Genomic DNA, 21,619 nt, shown 5'->3' with positions numbered 1-21,619 from the left:
CAAGCAACAAAGGCCATGCAGAGACAGCCCCCATTCTACTTGCTAGGCGACCCTCATAAAGACCAAGCTGCCCGTCAGCTACATATGTGTAGAGGACCTTGGTCCAGTCAGCGCAGGCTCTCTGGCTGGTGACTCAGTCTTTGTGAGGACAACCATGCTGGGCTCCTCTCGGCAAGCATAGCAGAGTATCATTGTGTCAGGGGTTGGCTCTTTCCTATGGGGTGGGTCTCAAGTTGGGCCACTCACTGGTTGCCATTCCTTCAATTTCTGCTCCATCTTTATCTCTGTACACCTTGTAGGCAGAGTAAGTTTTGGGTTGAAGGTTTTGTGGATGGGTTGGTGTCCTGCTCCCTCCACTAAAAGTCCTGCCTTGATTTTGGAGGATGGCCACTTCAATCTCCCCCTCCCCTTCTGCTAGGAGTCTCAGCTAGGGGTCACCCGCATAGCTTCCCAAAGCTTAACCTTGTCCCGAATATGCACCCCCCACTTGTCTCCCTACTCTCTCCCTCTCAACCCCCCCATCTTTGGGTATATGGATTGTAGTATGTTTATCCTGTACTATATGGCTAATATCCACTTATGAGTACATACCATGTGTGTCTTTCTGGGTCTTGGTTACCTCACTCAGGATCATCTTTTCTAGTTCCATCCATTTGCCTGAAAATTTCATGATTTCCTTAAGTACTTTTGATCCCATCCATATAGTATAGCAGCTAACTGGTGAAATTCTTTCCTAGTATCTATACACCACCTGGTGGAGAAAATCAGTAACTACATACCCACAATGCTTCTTAGCAGTAACTGAACAAGGGCTGAGAATACCAGCACTTTTGGCCTTAAGGATTCATTTCCAGATGATGCTGAAAACCATGATCATTGCTTCACTATTTCCTCCCTTGTTTGAGAAAGGGTCTCTATGTTGTTCATGGCTATGTAGTCCAGGCTAGCTGTCCAATGAGCTTCAAGAATTCTCCATCTTGGGTTCCAATCTTAGCCAGAGAAGTTGCAAGATTAGACACAAGACATCTTGTCCAGGTGGGTTTTGGAGATTTGAACTCAGGTCCTCAGGTATGTGGCAAGCACTTTATCAACTGACCTATCTTTAACACCTGAATTTTATTTTCAACCACTCAGCCACATTTTTTTTTTTGCGCTATAAAGTTGCTAAGTTGGAAAAACAAAATCAGTAAACATTGAGGAAAAACAACGAAACTTAGAAATGACTAGAATAAATAGTACACATGAATTAATAGAACCAAATTACAGTGACTCTAGCAGTTGCTCAAATAGAATATAACCCAGAAAATGAAAGTTTGGCAGCTTCAGCCACACAGTGAGCGCCAGACTGGACAGGGCAACATTGACACACACACACGACAGGGGGCTATGAACACAAACCATGGCACTTTGGTAAAGAACCTCAGAGGAAACTGGAGGTTCAAGAAGCATCGCTAAACTCCTGGATCCTGACCCACCTGTCCTCCACATGTGACTCATTAAAACGGAAACTCCTCTTCCTCAAAACAAGTGACCAACTTGAATCTTCTCCAGAGTGAAGCAGCAAGCAGAGTCTCTTTCTCCTTCCAGCTCTCATTTCAGGCTCCTGCATTATGCAGGGAGAGCCCTCAGGCCTCGCTGGACCTCCTGCTTCTGTTATGACAATTTGTCCAATCCCATGACTACAGCTGTCTATTCCAAAAGGAACCTAAGCATAAAGCTTTCCATGGGGGAAGGGCTGGGGTCTTTGTATTTACAGGCACCTGTCATCTAAAACTCCCAGTAAGCATGCATGAACATGTGTTCAGTTTTGCTTTGCAGTCATCTGAGAGCCTTGTGTTGGCGATAACTCATCTTTTATCTCCAATTACCCTAAATTGTAGAGCAATGGCAGACAGACCACATCCATGATGGAGAGACTGCCGACTTTCCCACTTAGTGTTTTTGGAAGTCATTTAGCATTTTTTCCATGAAAATCTTAGGGATATTATTCCTCTCACTTTCACTGTTCTCATAAAGGTTAATGTGTAAAGAAAAAATTCTAAGTTACTATTATCTGTAGAGACATCTCCATTAAAGATTAGATGTCCTCTGTGCTTTTAGTATAAACTGATTTGCAAAATTGATCCGTTCAGGAAATAGTGATAGTCTCTAGAGATTCATCCAGTTGGAGCAGGTGAACTGGCTCCAATGTGTCTATAATTTTGTATGTGAAAGTGTTGACGGAGGGCATGTCCGTAAACACACCCTCAGCGAGAGCTTATCACAAACAACTATGTTCTGCCCTGCCCCAGTTGTTGGCACAGCTCTGACCACACCTGGCTCCTCTCTCTACACATTTTAGGATGGTGAACTAGTTCAAGCAAAGACCCCCGAAATCTAAAGCCTAGGGAAGCCATATTTAGAAGTATACGGAGAGCTTGTGGTACAGCGCAGTGACAGAGCACATACTCAGCACACACCAGGCCAGGGCTTACTTCCCAGTTCTGAAAACAGGGCATCCCAAATGCTTTAAACAGATAGAGAACGTTTCTAGGTTGGAGATTTAGTGCATAGAGACAGGACTGTCAGACTGAATTTAGCTTCCACAGCAGTGGGGGTTGGGTGTTTGGGTGTGTACAGAGTAAAGACAGGCATCAACTATTATTTCTAGTATAATGAATAAACATGCTTTTTCACATATTTAAATGATATTAAGTATCTTAGCTTTGGATAATCATTCATAAAAGCAAAATTGAGACTCATTTGCACATTTGAAATAAAAATGAACAGACTAATAAACGTCTAGGAATGTAAACATCTCATTTTTTTCATGAAGAGATTAAGATGGGTTCTTTTAATTCAAAAAGTAATTTAGGAGAAGCAAAAAATAATTTGTGACTTGTCGGGCTGTTCTTTTGCAATTGAGTGCAAGTCAAACTATCTCAGAGCAAACACTGAGGATGGGCACAACCTGGAAATGCATCGGCATGCTGTCGTTTTTATTACACCAAAACAAGCACAAAGACAGAACCCAGATGCCTGTGGGTATAGCTGTTAAAAGGGACTTATTTCAAGTACTGTACAGAGAATACTTTTTGCAATTGGCAGCTTTGATAGTTTTTGTAAAAATATACTTAAAATACATGTCTATAAGTAGAAAGGAATTAGTTGGGCTTACACACACACTTAGACACACACACACCCACACACACAAAACACAGATATCAAAACACAGACTTTCACATCATCTTTCTTAAAATAATTCCAAGAACACTGAAACACATGCATGTTTGCAAACTTCCTTATCTGCTAATAAAGGTTATCTGGAAATCTGTAACTGTAGGTCATTTCTGCCAACTGCTTGCTTGGGAGATTGCACAATGGAGTTAACTCGGAGAACAAGCACAATATATACAGTGAGAAGTTTCTTTATGGGTGCCAACTGAGTGTAGCCAAAGTCAATAGCTCCTCCAGCCAGATTATGTAAGATGTCTGAGTGGCACGTGATTAAGTCTCTACTAACATAATTTTTTTGCCATTTTAGTTTAAGATAGTATTAAATATAGTTTAATGCATGCACAATTTACCATGGTTAAATCTTAACTCATCTTTCATAGTTATGGAAATCACTTATAGTATCATATATAGTATCAGTTTTTGGTATTGTTGTGAAACTGTTGAGAAACAAATGCACACATTTTCCAGTGTCCAGAGACTCACCACTCAGCCATTCAGAACCACCCTCAGGTAAGATGCTGTCACAGGATCTAGGGATATAGTGGGCCAAAGCCCTGCACTTTGAGAGGCTGTGGAATGAGCAGTGCTAGCAGACAAGAAGTTAAATTACTCTCAGGAGCGGCACTCAGGAAGGGGGCAGGACTATGGAGACAGGACTGTCAGACTGAAGAAAGAAAGGAGACTTCTGAAGGAACGATTTATTACTGTGAGGTCAAAACAAGTCATACAACATTACTTGTAACATGCCTGTAGAGAATGCCGAGCTCAGCAAACTCTCAGTAAGTGATAAACCCACACATCTCTAAGATATGTACTCCTTATCAAAAATGAATAACACACATGCTTAATGTTAAAAAATACAAAGTCAGATTTGTTTGAGTTGCTATAAAGTACCTATGTGCACAATATTTCAAACACTACCATTATAAATATTTGTTTTGAAGAGGGCATTCCTAGACTCATTATTATAACGCATTTTATAAACACATAAACTGTATTTGCATACAACTTTATTACATGAATAAAAGTAAGTATCTCATGCTCTGGAATGTTGAACTTAACATAGAAAACATACACATTTCTTTAAGACATTACTTCTCTTACAACTTTCAACTTCAATACAAACTCCAGGTTACTGAAAGCAGGTTTGTCCATTTGCTTGCAACTATGCTCACAATACAGTGTTCAAGTCTGCCATTATCTGAAAAATATGTACTATTTATATTTGCCACGTTTTAATTAAAACAGATTGTCACATAACACTGAAAATGAGTTCTCTTTCTTGACTCTAAAATAAAAAAAGTTAGCAAGGGAATTAGCCTTTGTCATAGAGGTAAAAAATCAAAATAAAATATGGGAGATGTTAAATATGAAAACCATAGCACAGAGTGTTTTATAATTGTGTTTTGAAAGATACACTCAAATGCACACTATGTAGAGAAGAAAAGCACAAACCAAAGTCAGAGGTACAAAATAAAAAGGGTGTTTACTAGTCTTTTTAAATGTTCCAGTACCCAAACTACCAGGCTAATGCGAAACCGTAGAGGGGAAAGGTAGGAGGGCAAAGACTAACATAAGGGGCAGGTACCACTCACCTTTAATCTCATGTTAATCTTTTTGTGTTGTAGATTAGTATACACTAATTTTCCAACAAAAAAGGATGGCGTTGCTAATTTTGTGCAAGTTCTTTAGTCCCTGCCACTGAATTAAACTAGTTATTTACTTGTTCTTGCAACAAAAGAGAGTGTTAGGATTACAATCAGTAGTGACCCACTAGCTTCCTTTCTTGATGTCCTTCCTTTCAGGAGTTTCCTCTGAAATCAACTGCAGCATTCAAGGGAATTCTTAAGGTAGCTGCAGATTAAAGTTACTGAGTCATTCTGCTTCCTAAACATTTATCTGAAGCAAAAAAGGTCATCCATTAAGTTCAAACTGTCTAAGGAGCACTCTCCACTGCTCCCAGATAGTGGCAACAGGTTTAACAGGCAAAACTGTTATGCTAGATGGTATTAGCTAGGTATCAGCTGTAAGCCACAGACTTCATTGTTTTGGGCTATAGAAACACACACATGCACATGAGGACTTTTACAAACTCTTTAACTGAAATTAGAGGACACTAAATATTTTACAGATTGTCAACCATTTAAGTCAAACTACATATCAAGGATAATTTGAAGAACATGAGTTTCTGTGAAAATATTTGTAAGCAGATACTGCGAACACATAATCATTTAAAACAACTGTCCTTAGAGTCTTGTCTAACTGCTCAAGTGGCCACCTTGTTTCATGATGATCATACATTTTAAGTTACCATGTAAATGTATTCTCAAAGCCTAGACTATAATACCTATGAAAGTACTGGTCATCCACATGGGTATTTAATCCTGTCCTAATGCATACGTCTGTCTTTTGGAAGACTATTACACAGAAAAATGCAGTCATGCTTTTTGCATTTGCATCTATAGGTACTCCATATAACTGATGAAAAAGCTACAAGAAAATTTCAAATTATTTTACAAGGTCTGGATATTTTTTCCCATTTCTAAAACAGGTAGTACCTTTTTGTTTACAATGGTTAAGGTATTATTTCTTCATTTTTTGCGTGCGTTTTGGGGGAGTGTTGGTATGTTCTTTTGAAATGTATACACCTTACCCTTGTTCATTCAAATGCTGATTTCTGGGCTCCCTACCCCCCCCCCACTCTCTGGTTTCAGTCCGGACATTGCATTGTGATACTTATTCTAAGCATCCTGCCTCAACTTGGTGTAAACTTCCAAATAAAGCATCTAGATACAATGTTGAGCTGGGAGGAGCCAGAGGACAGGAAAGGGGAGGAGCTAGAGGGCAGGAAATGAGTGGGAGGAGAAAGGGTGAGAGAAGAGCTAGGAGCAGAGCTGGAGGAGAGATCTTAGAACTATGTGGAGATGGACTGGACTTAATGTATCACTAAAAGCAAGTATAATGTGGGAAATCTAAATGTTAGAAAACTATGAGGGCTTGGAGGTTTAGGAGGGAGTAACTATTGCCCAGCATTGTGTTCTAGGTTAACTAAATAAACCTAGTCTCTGTGTGGTGATTTGGTTATACAGCTGTTTAAGACTAACAGCAGGATTACTAGACGATACATCAATAGTAAATATTAATCACTACTTACAATAGGGGAGGCAAACACAGGAATACACATATGCTCATGATGTGCCTAGAGGCCTGAGGCTGACCACATTCTCCTGATTGTTCTTTATCAAAGAAGGGCCTCTTGCTGGGCCTGGAATGATTCAATTTTGCTAGTCTAGGTAGGGACCTAGTTACAGATATAACCTCCTCTACCTGCTCCAGGCCAAGACTGTAGGTGGCTACCATGCCTGGTAGGACTTACACGGATCAGATAAATGATCACATGGGCATGTGATCTCTGGTCCTTACCCCTGCTATATCTACTGACTTCATCCCTCTGGCTCTAAGTTTGCTCTATCTGAAAGGTAGCTTTTTTTTAAGGTAGTATTTTTTTAAGGCAGTTTCACACTGTAGCTCAGGCTGATGCCCAGGTCAGTGATCTTCCCTTAAGTCTGAAGTGGTAGGATCAGGCATGTGTGCCCATAGCTGGCTTTGGTAATATTTTAAACTATATCTGTTAACCACATTGTATTTAACAAAGGAAAAGGAGCAGGACAGGGCCTGGGAAAAAGAGGTTTTTTTTTTAATGATAAAAAAATTCTTTACAGAGACCTTGTAGTTGGAGTCCCACTCTTTAGAACTTTAGTTCTATGGTGACACTGGCCTTTAATCCCAGCACTCAAGAGGTAGAGGTAGGCAGATCTCTGCCAGTTTGAGACCACCATGGGCTACGTAATGAGTCCCAGACCAGCCAGGGACTATACAACAAGACCCCGTTTCAAGAAGGGCAACAAAACAAAAATCCTAGCTCACTTCTATGCAATAACAGACTGCTACGTCCCCTACAGCACATTCCAGCCAACCAGGAAGGAGAGGGGTCTGCTGATGAGACAACTGCAAAAGGTAGGTGTGGCCTCAGATTCTCTGTAGCCTCAGTGTGGAGGCGACCAAGGCAGCTTTGTTGGCATTGGCCGGAAGAGCCTAGCCTGCCGTACTCAGACCCTTAAGGATCAGATTAGTGCTGGAAAGGGTTTGGAAGGAGTTCAGACCTGGAGAAAACCTGTATCAAATAATATCTAACTGGTCATGAATAGTCTTTAGAAAGTGAGGCCATGTGTTGGGGGTTGGTCTGTTACTTTCTTGTATTTTGATGCCAACCAATTACTTGCCCTCAAGATCTGGTTACTGCTTGGATAAACCTATCCTTGTTGTATAAACCTGCCTAAGACATTTCACCTGATTGATTAAAGGCCTAAAATCTGGGCAGGACAGAATGGGGTAGGCATGGCTAAGGTTCCCGGGCTTTGGGTTCAAGAGAATCATGGGAAACAGATGGGGAAGAGAGAAGGGAGGAGAACACAATGGGTTAGCATGGAGAAGAAACCACGTGGGTCAGGAGGAAACACTCCAAGGATGGCGTGGAAAAAACCACCAAACATATGCAAGTATTCATAAGATAATGGATGGAAGATAGCCTAGATAAGGATGGTTAAGGTGGATGGTAAAGACTCAATGACTCTAAACAGCCAGGGGAAGTAAATCGGATGGGGGCTGGAAGATGGATGGTGAGGTTGTTGAAACAGTGTAGGTGGATTATCTGCCCAGCCCAAAGTAAATAAGGCAGTTATAAACACCCATTTTTACTTATGCATTTCACCAGGAGAAACGAAGAGACGGATGTGGCCCTTGGTGGGGAGAGGGAAAGCAGAAGAGGATGCCATTGGACAAAAGCGAATGAAGTCTCTGTATAAAGAAAGAAACATTGAGATTGTGGCCCCTACCTGGATCCACAGAAAGTTAGCACCTTTCTGACTACTTCGGCCTAGGACCTTTGAATGTGATTCTCCAGCAGACTGAAGGCCTGTGTGGATTGTGCCATTGAGGGCAAGGCTGTGTTTCAATTCCTAAAGCAGGATAATCACAGAGGAGAATTGACAACTGCTGAAAAGATGCTAAAGAGCAGAGCTATGACTAGACCTTGGAAATAAGGAAGAAAAACTCTGGAAAATGAAGAATCTCCAGCTGAGAAATGATGCAGGCACAGAATAGTACACAAAGCTCAGGAAGGCCACACTACACCCTCTAAACAGGAAGGAGCCCCATCTGAGAAAAGAGGATGCAATCACAGCACATAAATGTCACAATGGCCACATGCATACTTCTGAAGAGGAACAGGAAGCAGGTCCAGCTGAGAAAAGATTGCAATGGAAATTTTGGTTTCTTTGTAAACTCAGTTATGTTATATAAATATGTTTTAATCCCAAGTGTGAGATTTTAGGTTAAGCTTTAGTTTATCCATAGCTGTTAATTGTCTCATGTGGGGCATGGCTTTTGCCAGCTGGTAATGGCCTGCCACATGTTGCACCAAGAGGGGCCTGGTCTAGGGCTCTAAGGCTATAAATGAGAGCCCAGAAAGAGACGGTGTGGTGTGCAGTGTTGGCATGTGGCATGTGGCATGTAGCATTTGGAGAGACCAGAAAAACTGACAGTATGTTGGTCTGGAGCAGATAGATGGAGAGAAATGAGTTGGGCACAGCAGCTTGGAGAAGGCTGCAATTGCTGTTGACAGATAAGTATATCCCCCAAAGACTCAATGACTCTAAACAGCCAGGGGAAGTAAATGGGTCTGTGCCCTCTCTCCCAACCAACCTCTCTGCTACCTAGGGTTGGGGGGGTGCTGCTGGAAAGGAGGTAGAGGTGTAAACACCCCAAATAAAGTAAGAGTTTAAAAATGAGCATTACAAAGACTATGGAGCAAATCATCTCACAAATGTCAGAATGGCTACACTGTACCTTCTGAAGAGGAACAGGAAGCAGCTCCACCTGAGAAAAGGCTCAGGAGTAACTCATAACATACAAATGTCAGAATAGCACAGTGTACCTTCTTAAGAGAATAGGAAGCAGGCCCAGCTGAAAAAAAAAAAACCAACTCAAAATTTAATCACAGTACACAAATGTCAGAATGGCCACACTGCACCTTCTGAAGAGGAACAGGAAGCAGCCCCAGCCAATAAAAGATGCAAGAGCAAATTAGCCAATGGCCACACTAAGCCTGAAGAGGAGCAGGAAGCAACTCCAGCTGAAAAAGACATAGGTGCAGAACAGCTGGCAAAGTTTGGAGGCGCCATACTGTACCTTATGAAGAGGAACAAGAAGCAACTCCAGAAATTGAAGATGAATATGATGAAGACAATAAAGTTGATGATAGTCCGATCAGACCCCATTCTGGCGTTCATCCTTTTTGTAAGAGGAATACTGCCTGAATATGGGCAAACAAGGAATAGTGCCGCATCTATCCTCGTGGTACATGGCAGATGTAACATGAGGATGGGCAGGAAAAAACCTCCCTGGCCTGGCCTACCTCCTGTGGTAGTGACTCTGAAGGCTATGGCCACTCCATAAGGCAATACTTTCTATCATCAGAAGCCCTCCAGGAAAAAAAAAAAAAAAAAAAAAAAAAAAAAAAAAAGAAGCCCTCCAGGGCATCAGGCAGCACACCAAACAGCTCTGGGACCATGCTGTTTCCTACAGAACACATCACTGTTGCCAGTCAAGAAACCTGGGGCAAAGTCTATAGGCAGGTGCAGGACCTGAGGGAGGTAAACAAAAGGCTGGAACATAACACACTTGACTCTTCCAAACCCATATACACTTCTGAGTTTCTTGCCTCCTGATAGAGAACTCTATATTGTATTAGATCCAAATATGCTTTCTTCAGCATTCCTTTAGACAAGAGACAACTGATATTTGCATTTGAATGGAATGATTTGGAGAATGTATTCAATGGACAACTGACCTGGAGGAGGCTGCCACAAGGATTTAAAAATTCACCCACTATCTTTAGTGAGGCCCTCCACCAAGACCTAAGTGTGTACAGTGGAAACACACCAAATGTCACTCACTTTGCTTCAATACTAGATGCTCTACCTCTTAGCCACCAAAGACATGGCAGCAACTTGAGGCACTCCTAGAAACTTTACAAGAGTTGGGGTAGAGAGTATCAGCCAAAGAAGCACAAGCCTGAGTGACTGAAGTCACTTATTTGGGCTTCAAACTTGGGGTCACAGAAGTCTATCCCTAGCTTGCAAAGGCAGGTGGATCTTTGTGAGTTTGAGGCCAGCCTGTCTACAAAGCGAGTCCAGGACAGCAAGGCTACAGAGAGAAACCCTGTCTCCAAAACAAAAACAACAACAAAATACCATCCTGGGCATCCAGAAGAAATGACAGCAAGTATATGAGTTTTTAGGGATGGGCAGGCTTTTAGGGACTTTGTATTCCCAGTTTTGCTACTTTATGAGGCCATTAGAGGACAGGAGGAGACTTTTAAATGGAACAAGGAGACTAAGGAAGTCTTTAATGACTTAAAATTGGCATTGCTGTCTACACCAGCCCATCAGGCTTTGCCTGATGTGACTAAGCCTTCCCATTTGTTTGTGGACAAGAGCCAAGGCATTGCCAAAGGGGGGGATGACACAAAATTTGGGACCCTGGCAAAGTTCAGTGGCCTAGTCATCTAAAACATTGTGGCAGCAGGTTGGCCGAATTATCTGAGAATCATAGTGGCCACTGCCGTGATGGTCAAGGATGCTGACAAACTGACTTTGGGACAACTCCTGACCATCACAATGGCCCATGCTGTAGAAAGCGTTCGCAAGAGCCTATGGAATAGTGGATCTCAAACGCTCAGCTCATGCACTATCAGCCCCAATTATTGAACCATCCCTGAGTGTCCTTTGCCCCTAGCTCATCTTGTCACCCTGCTACCCAACCTAGATTTGGACAACCCACCAACCCATGACTGCTTGTACATAAAACCTGGCAGGACCGACTGCCAGTCCATGGCCCAGTGCAGACCTTAGCATGTACACCGATGGAAGCAGCTTTATGAAAGACAGGACAAGGTATGCAGGGGCAGCAGTGGCAGAACTGAATCAAACATTGTGGGCATCTCCCCTCCCAAGCAGGATATTGGGCCAGAATGCAGAGCCGATAGCTCACATAAGCTCTCAGTCTAGACAAGGACAAGGTGGTTAATATTTACACTGTTGGCTGATAGGCATTTGCCACTGCATGGGGTAATATACAGTGAGATGTGACTAGAAGGAAAAGCAGAAAGAAAGACTTAAAAAATAAACAGGAGATCCTAGACCTCTTAACAGCACATGGCTGCCTAAAAAACCTGTCTATTATATACTATTCAGTACTACATGATCTACCTCTTAGCCACCAAAGACATGGCAGCAACTTGAGGCCCTCCTAGAAACTTTACAAGAGTTGGGATACAGAGTATCAGCCACCAAAAAGGATAGTCACCAGCGGCCTCAGGGGATTGTAGGGCAGATACAGCAGCTAGGGAAAAATGAAGCAACTACCCATGCTTCCATCGATATCTTTGCCTGACTCAGTCTTGCCTGAAGCTCCAACTTACTTTTAGGAAGATGAAGAGGCCTACCGACTTCTACGCAAAGATTATCTTAAAGAAGTGTGGAGAGCCGGGGTTTGGTCGCCATGGCGCTGGCTTCCGCCCTCAAAACTGGTAAACAAGTCCTAGAGCGCATGACCGTTTGGCAATAGCGTGCCAAGTCACGAGCCCAGCCCGGGGCATCATATGGGGTGATGGGTGAGCAGCCAATCAGGGAATGATACGTCATCTCACACCACTCTGGTGCGAGCAGGGCTTATATAAACAGCGCCACTTCAGGGCTCGGGGTCTTCCTCCTTTCATCGCTTGACTGCAATAAAGCTTGCTGCAGAAGGATCCTGTTGTCCAAGTAAGTTCTTGCTGGCGAGACGATTGCGCAGGCCGCAACAAAGAAGAGTGGTAGAAGAGATAAAAATCCTGCCGAGGGCTCCACTAAGAGTAATGATCAAACAACTTCATGAGAGAACCCACTTCGGGGTGAGAAAGATGAAAGAATTGATTACCCCTAAGTTCTATGTTCTAGACTTGCCTAAAAATCTGCAAAATGTCACCACTGGGTGTCACTCTTGCCAAAAGACCAGTTTTGTCCCTTGATGGCAGCCAAGAGAGGGAGGAACTGCATGAATTTTGCAGCATCTTCTGGGAGACATACTTTACAGAGGTAAAACCAGGAAAATTTGGCTATAGATAACTCTTTAGTGTTTGTTGACACCTTTTCAGGATGGACCGAGGCTTTCCCTACCTAGAGAGAGACAGCCAACAGCTCTGGGATTGGACAATAGTCCAGCCTTTGTCTTCCAGGTTAGTCAGGCCTTAGTGTGAATGTTGGGGATAATTGGAAGTTACAGTGTGCATACCATCCTCAAAGCTCAGGACAGGCACAAAGGATGAATTGGGCCTAAAGGAGACCTTACCAAATTAACCCTGGAAACTGGCAATGAAGGAAGGTGTCCCTCCCTTTATCCTTATACACTGGGGGGTAGAAAAACTCCCTAAATTGAGAGAACGATCCCTTGTGAGATAACACTTGGGAGACCTCCCCCAATCTTCCCAAATACTAGAGCAGACAATTCTAATCATGCTATTCTTAAGTCAATCCAGACACTCCAGAGGGTCCAGAGTGGAGTTTGACATTTGTATGAACCTATGTTTGACATTTGTATGAACTGCCACTGGTCCACTCCCACAGATTACAGCCTGGTAACCTGGTCCGGATCAAGAGACAACAGAGAATCTTTAGCCTCTCACTGGAAAGAAGGGACCTTACACCATGATCCTGACCACACCTATGGCTGTAAAAGTTGAAAGAATCTGAGCTTGGATCTACCATTCCCATTTGAAGTCTGCTTCCCAGACTGACCCAGTCAGTCATTCCCAGTCAGGACCCAGACTGACAATGTACCGACAGACAGCACCTGGAAGATCCACTAAAGGTACGACTGGTGGCCGAAGGCTCCCTCTGATACTTCTTACCTACTAAATCTGGTACCTTGCCAAAGCATAGGACTCAGGAAACCAGCAAACTATAGGCCAAGGACATGGTTATGGAAACTATCAGATACTTGGATGGGTAGAATTGTTGCTGAGCCTCCCCAGTTCAAGGTAGATCTCTGCCATTTATGGCCAAGTCTTGGGAAGGTGCCAGCCCAAACACACTGAGGAGGAAAAGCTCATAGGAAGATACCAATATTATGCTTGCCCAGCTGAAGGAGCTGAGATGGTCTACTGCCAGGATGAAGAGTTTTATTGCCTCTATAGGCCTTGTGTTACTTGGGCAAAGGGCTGGAAACCTGATGAATACTTAGAAATAAAACTGAACAAAACCTTAGCTGTAAGGTGCCCTGCATTTGTAAAATGGTCATCACCTTTGAGAGATGAGAACTGCTTCCTCCTATACTGACTAGGGACACTGGGAGGACATGGGGACTCAGAGCATACTGTATGGGCTGGGACCCAGGAATCATGTTCACTATTAAAAGGTGAGCTAAGCTATACCATTTAGGCCCATTGAACCTCTAGCAGGAGTCCATGAGGTTCCTCCCCAACCAGGTCCCTACTGACCCCTCTGGGCTGGAGACCACACCTCCAAACTTGCCCTCCATAGCCCCCTTTTCGGGACTCCACTATCCCCCATCCATTTCATGGGTCCCCCTTGATCGAAGCTGTTATAGCTGCTTTTAAGTTTCTAAATACCCACCCCTGCATGACAGAGACTGCTGCGTCTGTTTAAGGTCCAAACCTCACTACTCTATAGGTATAGCCGTGACAGTTTCCAAACCTTTTCAAAACCTTAATTTGGTTCTCCCCTACGATACTACCTTTTACCCATGGGACATTCCCCTTGATTTAGGGGACATATGGGGAAATGGAACTTGTTTTAGGTCATGAGTATCCCCCCTAAGCACATCAACTTACTCTCAAATGTGTCATAATCCTGGTGTACATTTAATACAAGCCATTGGACTAAAAGAAAACCTCCTGGCTGCAACCAGAGTGTTTTGGCTTGCCTATACCTCAGGGCTTACTCTTTGTCTGTCAGCCATTTTATTGAGCAAGAAGCTGAATTAAGCATATTAGTACATGTCCTAACTCAGGTTTCCTATTATAAAAGCAGAGTGAAATGCATCGACATGGATCTTAAACAAAAACTGCAGCCCCTATTCTGAAACCCATTCTAGTAGGATTAAGGGTAGCTGGCTCTGCTGTACTTGGCACAGCATCCCTAATTACAGAGTATGAGCAATGTAAATTCCTCAGTGAACAGGTTGATAGATTTAGCCCAGCCACAGAAACAGATTGGTAGATCAATGGAATCGAACAGACAACCCAGAAATAAATCCACACACCTAAGGACACTTGACAAAGGAGACAAGACCATACAATGGAAAAAATAAAGCATCTTCAAAAAATGGTGGTGGTCTAATTGGCTGTAAAAAAATACAAATAGATCCATATTTATCACCCTGAACAAAATTCAAGTCCAAGTAGATCAGAGACTTCAACATAAAACCAGAAACACTCAATTAGAGAAAGGAAAACCCTGAAACTCACTGGCACATGAAACAACTTCCTGATCAGAACACCAACAGCACAGGCTCTCAATTCAACAATTAATAAATGGAACCACATGAAACTAAAAAGCTTCTGCAAGACAAAAGACACTGTCAATAGAACAAAACGACAACCTAGAGGTGGGGAAAAGATCTTCATCAACCCTACATCCCGACAAAGGGCTATTATGCAAAATATATAAAAAACTTAAGAAGTTAAACACGAACAAACAAAATAATCCAGTTAAACATGGGGTGCAGAGCTAAACAGAATTCTCAAAAGAGGAATACTGAATGGCAAGAAGTACTTAAAAGAAATGCTCAATGACCTTAGTCATCAGGTAAATGCAAATGAGATTCCATCTTACACCTATCAGAACGGCTAAGATCAAAAACTCAAGTGACAGCACATGGTGGAGAGGATGTGGAGCAATGAAAACCCTCCTCCTTTGCTCTTGGGAGTGTGAACTTGTACAGCCACTCTGGAAATCAAATTTCTCAGAAAACTGGGAATAGCATTACCTCAAGACCAAGCTATACCACTCTTGGGCATATACCCAAATGATACTCCACCACACAACAAGGTCATCTGGTCAACTATGTTCTTAGCAGCTTTACTTGTAATAGCCAGAAGTTGGAAACAACCCAGATGTCCCTCAACCAAGAATGAATAAAGAAACTTGCCATATATTTATACAATGGAATACGATTCAGCTCATAAAAAAAAGGAAATCATGAAATTTGCAGGCAAATAGATGGAACTAGAGAATATCATCCTGACTGAGGTAACCCAGACCCAGAAAGACACAAATGGTATATACTCACTTCTAAGTGGACTTTAGACATCTAGTACAGGATAACCCATACAACAACTCATAGACCCAAAGATGAAGAATAATGAGGAAGACCTAAGGGAAGATGCTTAAAACCCACTCAAAAGAGAAAATGCAAGATAGTGGAAGTGGCTGAAGAGAGGGAACAGGGTAAGAGAAGGAACTTGGAGAGAAACGACGGTAGAGAACAGACATGGGGAGAGCAGAGAGTAGCACAAAGAGCTTGCAGAGAGAAGAGACACCATTAGTGGGGGCATCTCTGTAAGAAGCTGGAGACCTACGACAGGGTAGGCTCCGAGGAGGATATGGAGGTGACTCTAGCCGAGACTACCAGTAGCAGGGGTCATGGAGACTTAAGAGGGCACCCTCTAAATACAGACTCCTAGTGGAGGGAGAGGAACAACATCCTTTGAACCAAAATTTCCCTGCCTACAACATGTGCAGACATAAAAATAAAGCAGAAATTGAGGGAATAGCCAATTAATGCCTAGCCCAATCTGAGACCCACCCATGGTACACAGCTAAGCTCTGACACTATTAATGATACTCTGCTATGCTTTCAGATGTTCTCTGAGAGGCTCTTCTCAGCAGCAGAGGAAAACAGTTAAGGCTCACAGCTAAACATTGGGCAGTGTGTAGGCATCTTGAAGAGTGAGGGGAAGGATATGAGGACCCAGACGGGACAGGAACGTCATAAGAAGACCAACAGAACCAACTACCCCGAGCCCAGAGAGGCTTGTGGCAACAAATCAACTAAGGACCATATATGGACTGGACCTAGACCCCCTATACAGATAAAGCCAAAGGGCAGCTTGGTCTTCATGTGGGTCCCCTAATACGAGGAAGTAAGGGCTGTCTCTGACATGGATTCTACGGCCTGCTTTTCAATCACTTTACCCTGGCTGGGCTGCCTTGCTAGGACACAGAGGAAGAGGCTGTGCTCAGTCCTGATGCAACTTCATATGCTGGGTGTGGGTTGTTGGGGGGGGATTCCCTTTTCTCAGAGTAGGAGAGGATAGGGGGAATAGGAAGGGAAGATAGGTCTAGGAGAGGAAGAGGGCTGCAATCTGGATGTAAAGTAAATAAAAATAGTAATAATAATAAATTACAAAAAAAAAAAGATTTAGCCAGCTTCACTCAACCACTTCCTTCCTAGAAAAATCAAGTAGATTCCTTAGTAGGTCTATAGAATGAAAGGGCCCTAGATCTGTTCTTGAAGGAAGAGTATATGGTCCTTTGAGAACAATGCTCTATGCTAATCACTCTGATCAGAAACCCCATTGCTGAAGTAAAAAAAAAAAACAAAAAACAAAAAACAAACAAGAACACCACCACCACCCACCCTCCTGATAAGGAACAGCAGAGAAAGCAATCAACAAGGTGGTATGAAACTGTTTTTCAATACATCTCCTGGTTAACCTTCGCTTATCATAGCTCTGGTAGGTCCCCCATGCTCACTCCTATTGTTGACCCTTGGGTCTTGTGTAATTAATGCCTTGGTCTCCTTTATAAAGAAAAGGGTATCTGTTTAACATATGGTCCTTAAGACCAGTATGAGCCCTGGCTTGCAGAGGACAGTCTGGAGTCAATGATTTGTCTCCCTACACAATTCAAGGGGAAATGTTAGGCTTAAGCATGACAGGAGTTCCACCATGTTAGGTCATAACCTTAATTTGACCTAATGTTCCTTGCCCTAATCAAAACAATTTCTTTAGTTTGGAAGCTCCCCATCATAAGGCCCTCAGGTCTTGGAAACTCCCTAGACAACTATGATGTTAGACCTAGCCAATTAAAGGTCAGAGAGCACTGCTTTGTGTGGATAGCCAAATGCTGTAAATGTACCTGTTTATGGTTGGTTCCAAAGAACTGCCCAGGGTGGCAGTCTTGACTCTTGAGTCCAGCTGCATCCTTGATTGATCAGTCTTGGGGTGTGCATTCAACAAAACATACATATGTTACTGAGACCAGTATCTGAGTAGTTTGTGTGGCTGTTCACGAACCCCAAGATGATGAGAAAAAATATGAGGATGACAATTAAAATGAAGAAAATCTTCCTCCAGTGAACTTAAAAAGATACAACTCTAGCTCAGTCGCTTTTTCCTCAATAAACAAAGTTAGCTGTCTAGGAAAACTGTTACTGAACAGGGACCCCTAAGTACAGGGGAAAGGGGCCTCAGGGGATTAGGCAAATAATTCACCACTTCAATATGGAGCAATCTTCACTAGTTTTGAAGGAAAGACATGATTTGCGTAGAAAATCCCAAGAAACTGAAACAATGAAATACTTCTACGACCTATGTCCTTCGTTTTGTTCTGCTGCGGTGATGAAACCCCCTGGGAAAACGACTGTCACGGTATGCATTTTTTGTTGAAGCAACATGCTTACACTGGTTTTGGATACTGGAACATTTTAGATTGTTGATTTCAAGTAAGAAATGTTCAACTTATACAACTGTATAATGGTAATAGAAAATGTATTTTAAAATAATATTAAAATTTATTATGCTCTGCTTTCAATGTAGAACTATTTGATATTATGTATTTATGCTTGAATATTAAACATAATATTTAGTTCAAATTTATATATTTTTTTCAATTTTAATGCTACTTACATAAGGAAAAGTTTTTGCCACTGGAAAAAAAAAGTGATGACATTAAAGACACTGCTGCTGAGGCCTCAGAAATGAGGAATCCACTACTGGAAAACTGAAGGTATGCAATGTGCAAAGCAGAATTTGTATATGATGAGCTTAACACTACGCTGAAATTTAAGTAAACTTTAACCTGGTTTTTTTTTTTTCTTGCTGGTTATAGTAGAATTTGATAGTAAGATAGAAACACTGAAGAAGGGATACATAAAAATATAAAAAGAAACTAGGGCTTAGTGAAATACTTACTCTACCTAAATGACAACTAACACTTAAAATAGCTATTTTAAAAAATGTTAACACTTGTCAGGAAAACCTGAGTTATAGAAAGAAACAGAAGGTGTGGCTGTATAACTTTTAGAGAATATGAGAGAGAGAGAATAAAAGTCTGAAGAACTGGGAAAATGGCTCAGTAGCCAAAGAGTTCACCATGATGGTTGAGTAGGATGGGTGCCTGAAATTCCAGCATTCAAAAGATGGAGATAATGAATTCCCACAGGGCAGGCTACCCAGACTAGCTGCAGTAGTGAGCTCTGGGTTTAACTGGGATACCCTGTCTGAATAAGGTGGAGAGAGACTTAGGATTTCCAACATCAACTTCAGGCATCTCCCAAACACACACAGGCACAGGCATATCTAACAAAAAAGTTTGCATGCTCATACAAAAGGCTCTCTGAGGAGATTATGGATATATGACACCATTCTGTTTTCTCTGAAAAAGAATTAGAGATGGGATTATTTCTGTTATGGATAAAGATGCTTGGAAGAGCTTTCTGTTTAATAGAGCTGATCTTCATGACAGACAAGAGACCCTTAAGTTTCTTGACAGCCCTTTGCTATTTTAAAACGAAAGGTACATAGTAACATAATATGGAAAAGAAGAAAGAAGCTGTGTGGCTTCTGTGAAAGGAGGATGACCAAGACAGTCAAAAGTTAAAATTTTAAGTTCTCAAAGTCACACATTAACCTTCGGCCTTAGAAGGTGAATGGAATGTCTGGCTGAATTTGTATGCTCCTTGGTACTGGAGGCTCCACTTTTCACTGTTTCCTGACTTTTTACACGCCAATGTTTATTTTATAGTTGTCCTGACATTTACCTACAAGAAGATAACTCACTTTTAGTGTCATAGGTAGAGAGGAAATCTCTACTTAATTTAGATAATCTTAATGAGATCTGGGACTTTCAATCAATGAAATCCAGCTAAGGTTTTGGACTCAGACACAATGTGTTAGGTTGGAATATCTGAGCACCTCTGGAAGGGGTAAGTTGGTTTGGTAGGTGGCAAAAAAAAAACCTTATCAATTCCCCCAACTCCATGAAGATGTAACGGAAATATAAAAGAGCAAGTCTGAATAATTTTTAGTTACTATAAAAGTTAACTTTGACAATGATCATGGATTCCCCTGAGCATCACATCTCCTCTTATACATCCTCAAAAGCAGAGAACATTGTCAAGAACATGAATTACAGAAGGGTGAGAAAGATCCAAGCACTGGCTGTAGATGGAGGAGAGCACCATGTCAGATGGGCAAGAACACAGGGGCCTCTGGAGCTCAGCAGCCAGGGAATGAGTCTCAGAGCCTCCATGCAGTCCTGCCAACACCTTGATGCTAGCTCAGAGAAGCTCGAACCTACACACACCTTTAAGATAGTAAATCTGTGCAATTTCAGTCATAAATTCTGCATTTTCTTATGTCAACAACAGAAAACTACACAGAAATGGTGACTAAGGACAGAATGGTGCCTGGAGGAAAACAATCTTTCTGTTACTCCTCACACTGAGCAGGCCATTCAAGCAATGCCTAACACAGGAAAAACACAAGTCTTGCTGGTAATTTTTACTCCAGTCTCTCAGACTGAGTTCATACTTCATACACTGAAGAATATATTCTGTGTTGCATATTACACATTTGTGTAATATATTCCCTATAAAAATGTTGAATGAGTGAATGAAAGTGATCAAGGCAGGCTCTGGAAGGGACTATAATTTCTTGATTTTAAAGTGCTGTTTATCATGTCTTCAAGAGCTGATGACTCTCACATGTATTAAAATTTAGTTTATGGCAGCTGTAATTCTATAAAATACAAGGCCAAAATACATTCTGTGTTACTAAAACATAGTTCAAACAATATGTAAAAAGAATATGCAAAACCTTCATTATTGTATGATCAAACAATTTCAAACTCACAGCAGATACTCTGGCAAATATTACAGAAAAAGGATCCTTACTGGCTACTGGTCATTGCTGAATTAAGAAACTTGAGTGCAAATTTTACCAAATACATTTGCCAAAAAGGGATTCTGTTCATCTAAAAATGTCATTAAATTAACACTGAGCTAGTAGTAAGTTGATTGAGCTAGACGTTTAGAAGCTATCAATATAAGCCAGCCCTACAGTTAAAAATTCAAATATTAAGCTCTATCTTTAGTCTAACTTTATCTTGACAAAGACTGGAAGATAGAACGGCAGCAAAACCAGAATTTATCTGAATCATAAAAATAATTTGGCCGTTTTATGCTGGAAGTATTTTACTAATCTGCATGACATTACCTGTTCCTACATGCTCCTACACAGACTGGAGCGATACTATTTTATCTGCTGGAGTATCACAGTGTTAAGAATATCCGCTTCTTGTAGTGTCAGGCTTTCATCCGTTAGCTCCTTACTTGGAAACGAAGTCACAAGAATAAAGTCAGTAGTTGCAAATTCAGGACGTGACTGTACTATAAAGTCTCGTACATCCAGAACCCTGAAGGAGTAAGTAGAAATGGTTTATTGTAGAAAAGGCATAACTCCATGCAAGCTTTTAATGGCAATCATCTTTACAGCAGACATATAAACCCAACTTTTGTTTAAAGGTGCTATAACTTTCTTCAGTATACATTATTTTGAAAGTTCATCAGATTTTGATAGAGAAATAACTTTGGTATATACATCTGTAATAACAAAAACAATCTTAAAGCAAAATATGTATAAAGTATTAACAATACTGTTAAAAGTACAAGTCTTACTGTTTTCAGAGAAAAAAAAACTGTTAAAAGCCTAAGTGTCTCCAGCACTATGAAAAGGAATTTATGCACACACGCACGTGAATCTTAATACATATTAAGAGCCAAGTATGGTGTTAAACATTTGTAATTTCACCTCGTGGAAGGCTAAGTCCAGATCACTGAGTTTGAGGCTAGCCTAGGCTATACAGTCACATGGTGAGATCCTATCATTAGAAACAGTAACAAAAAATTTTAAAAATCATTCTCACATATACCCAGTAACATAACTAAGACTATAAATGCACATTATAATCTTATGTGCAGGGAAATATATTGAATATTA

At 41.6% G+C, this 21,619-nt stretch overlaps 1 protein-coding gene across 1 annotated transcript in view; it reads right to left on the bottom strand.

Moving 5' to 3' along the window:
• Positions 1–3,899: 3,899 nt before the first annotated feature.
• Positions 3,900–21,619, bottom strand: part of Ubxn2b (UBX domain protein 2B) — a 44,254-nt gene continuing 26,534 nt past the window's right edge. Inside the window, exon 8 of the mRNA XM_021664092.2 lies at positions 3,900–21,035. Coding sequence (XP_021519767.2) covers positions 20,873–21,035 — 163 coding nt within the window. The 3' untranslated portion in view covers positions 3,900–20,872. The remainder of the gene's footprint in view (positions 21,036–21,619) is intronic.

This window comes from Meriones unguiculatus, chromosome 6, assembly GCF_030254825.1.
Source record: "Meriones unguiculatus strain TT.TT164.6M chromosome 6, Bangor_MerUng_6.1, whole genome shotgun sequence".
Lineage (NCBI taxonomy): Eukaryota > Metazoa > Chordata > Mammalia > Rodentia > Muridae > Meriones > Meriones unguiculatus.
The sequence above is the reverse complement of the archived record's forward strand: the minus strand, read 5'-3'. Positions and strand labels throughout refer to the sequence as shown.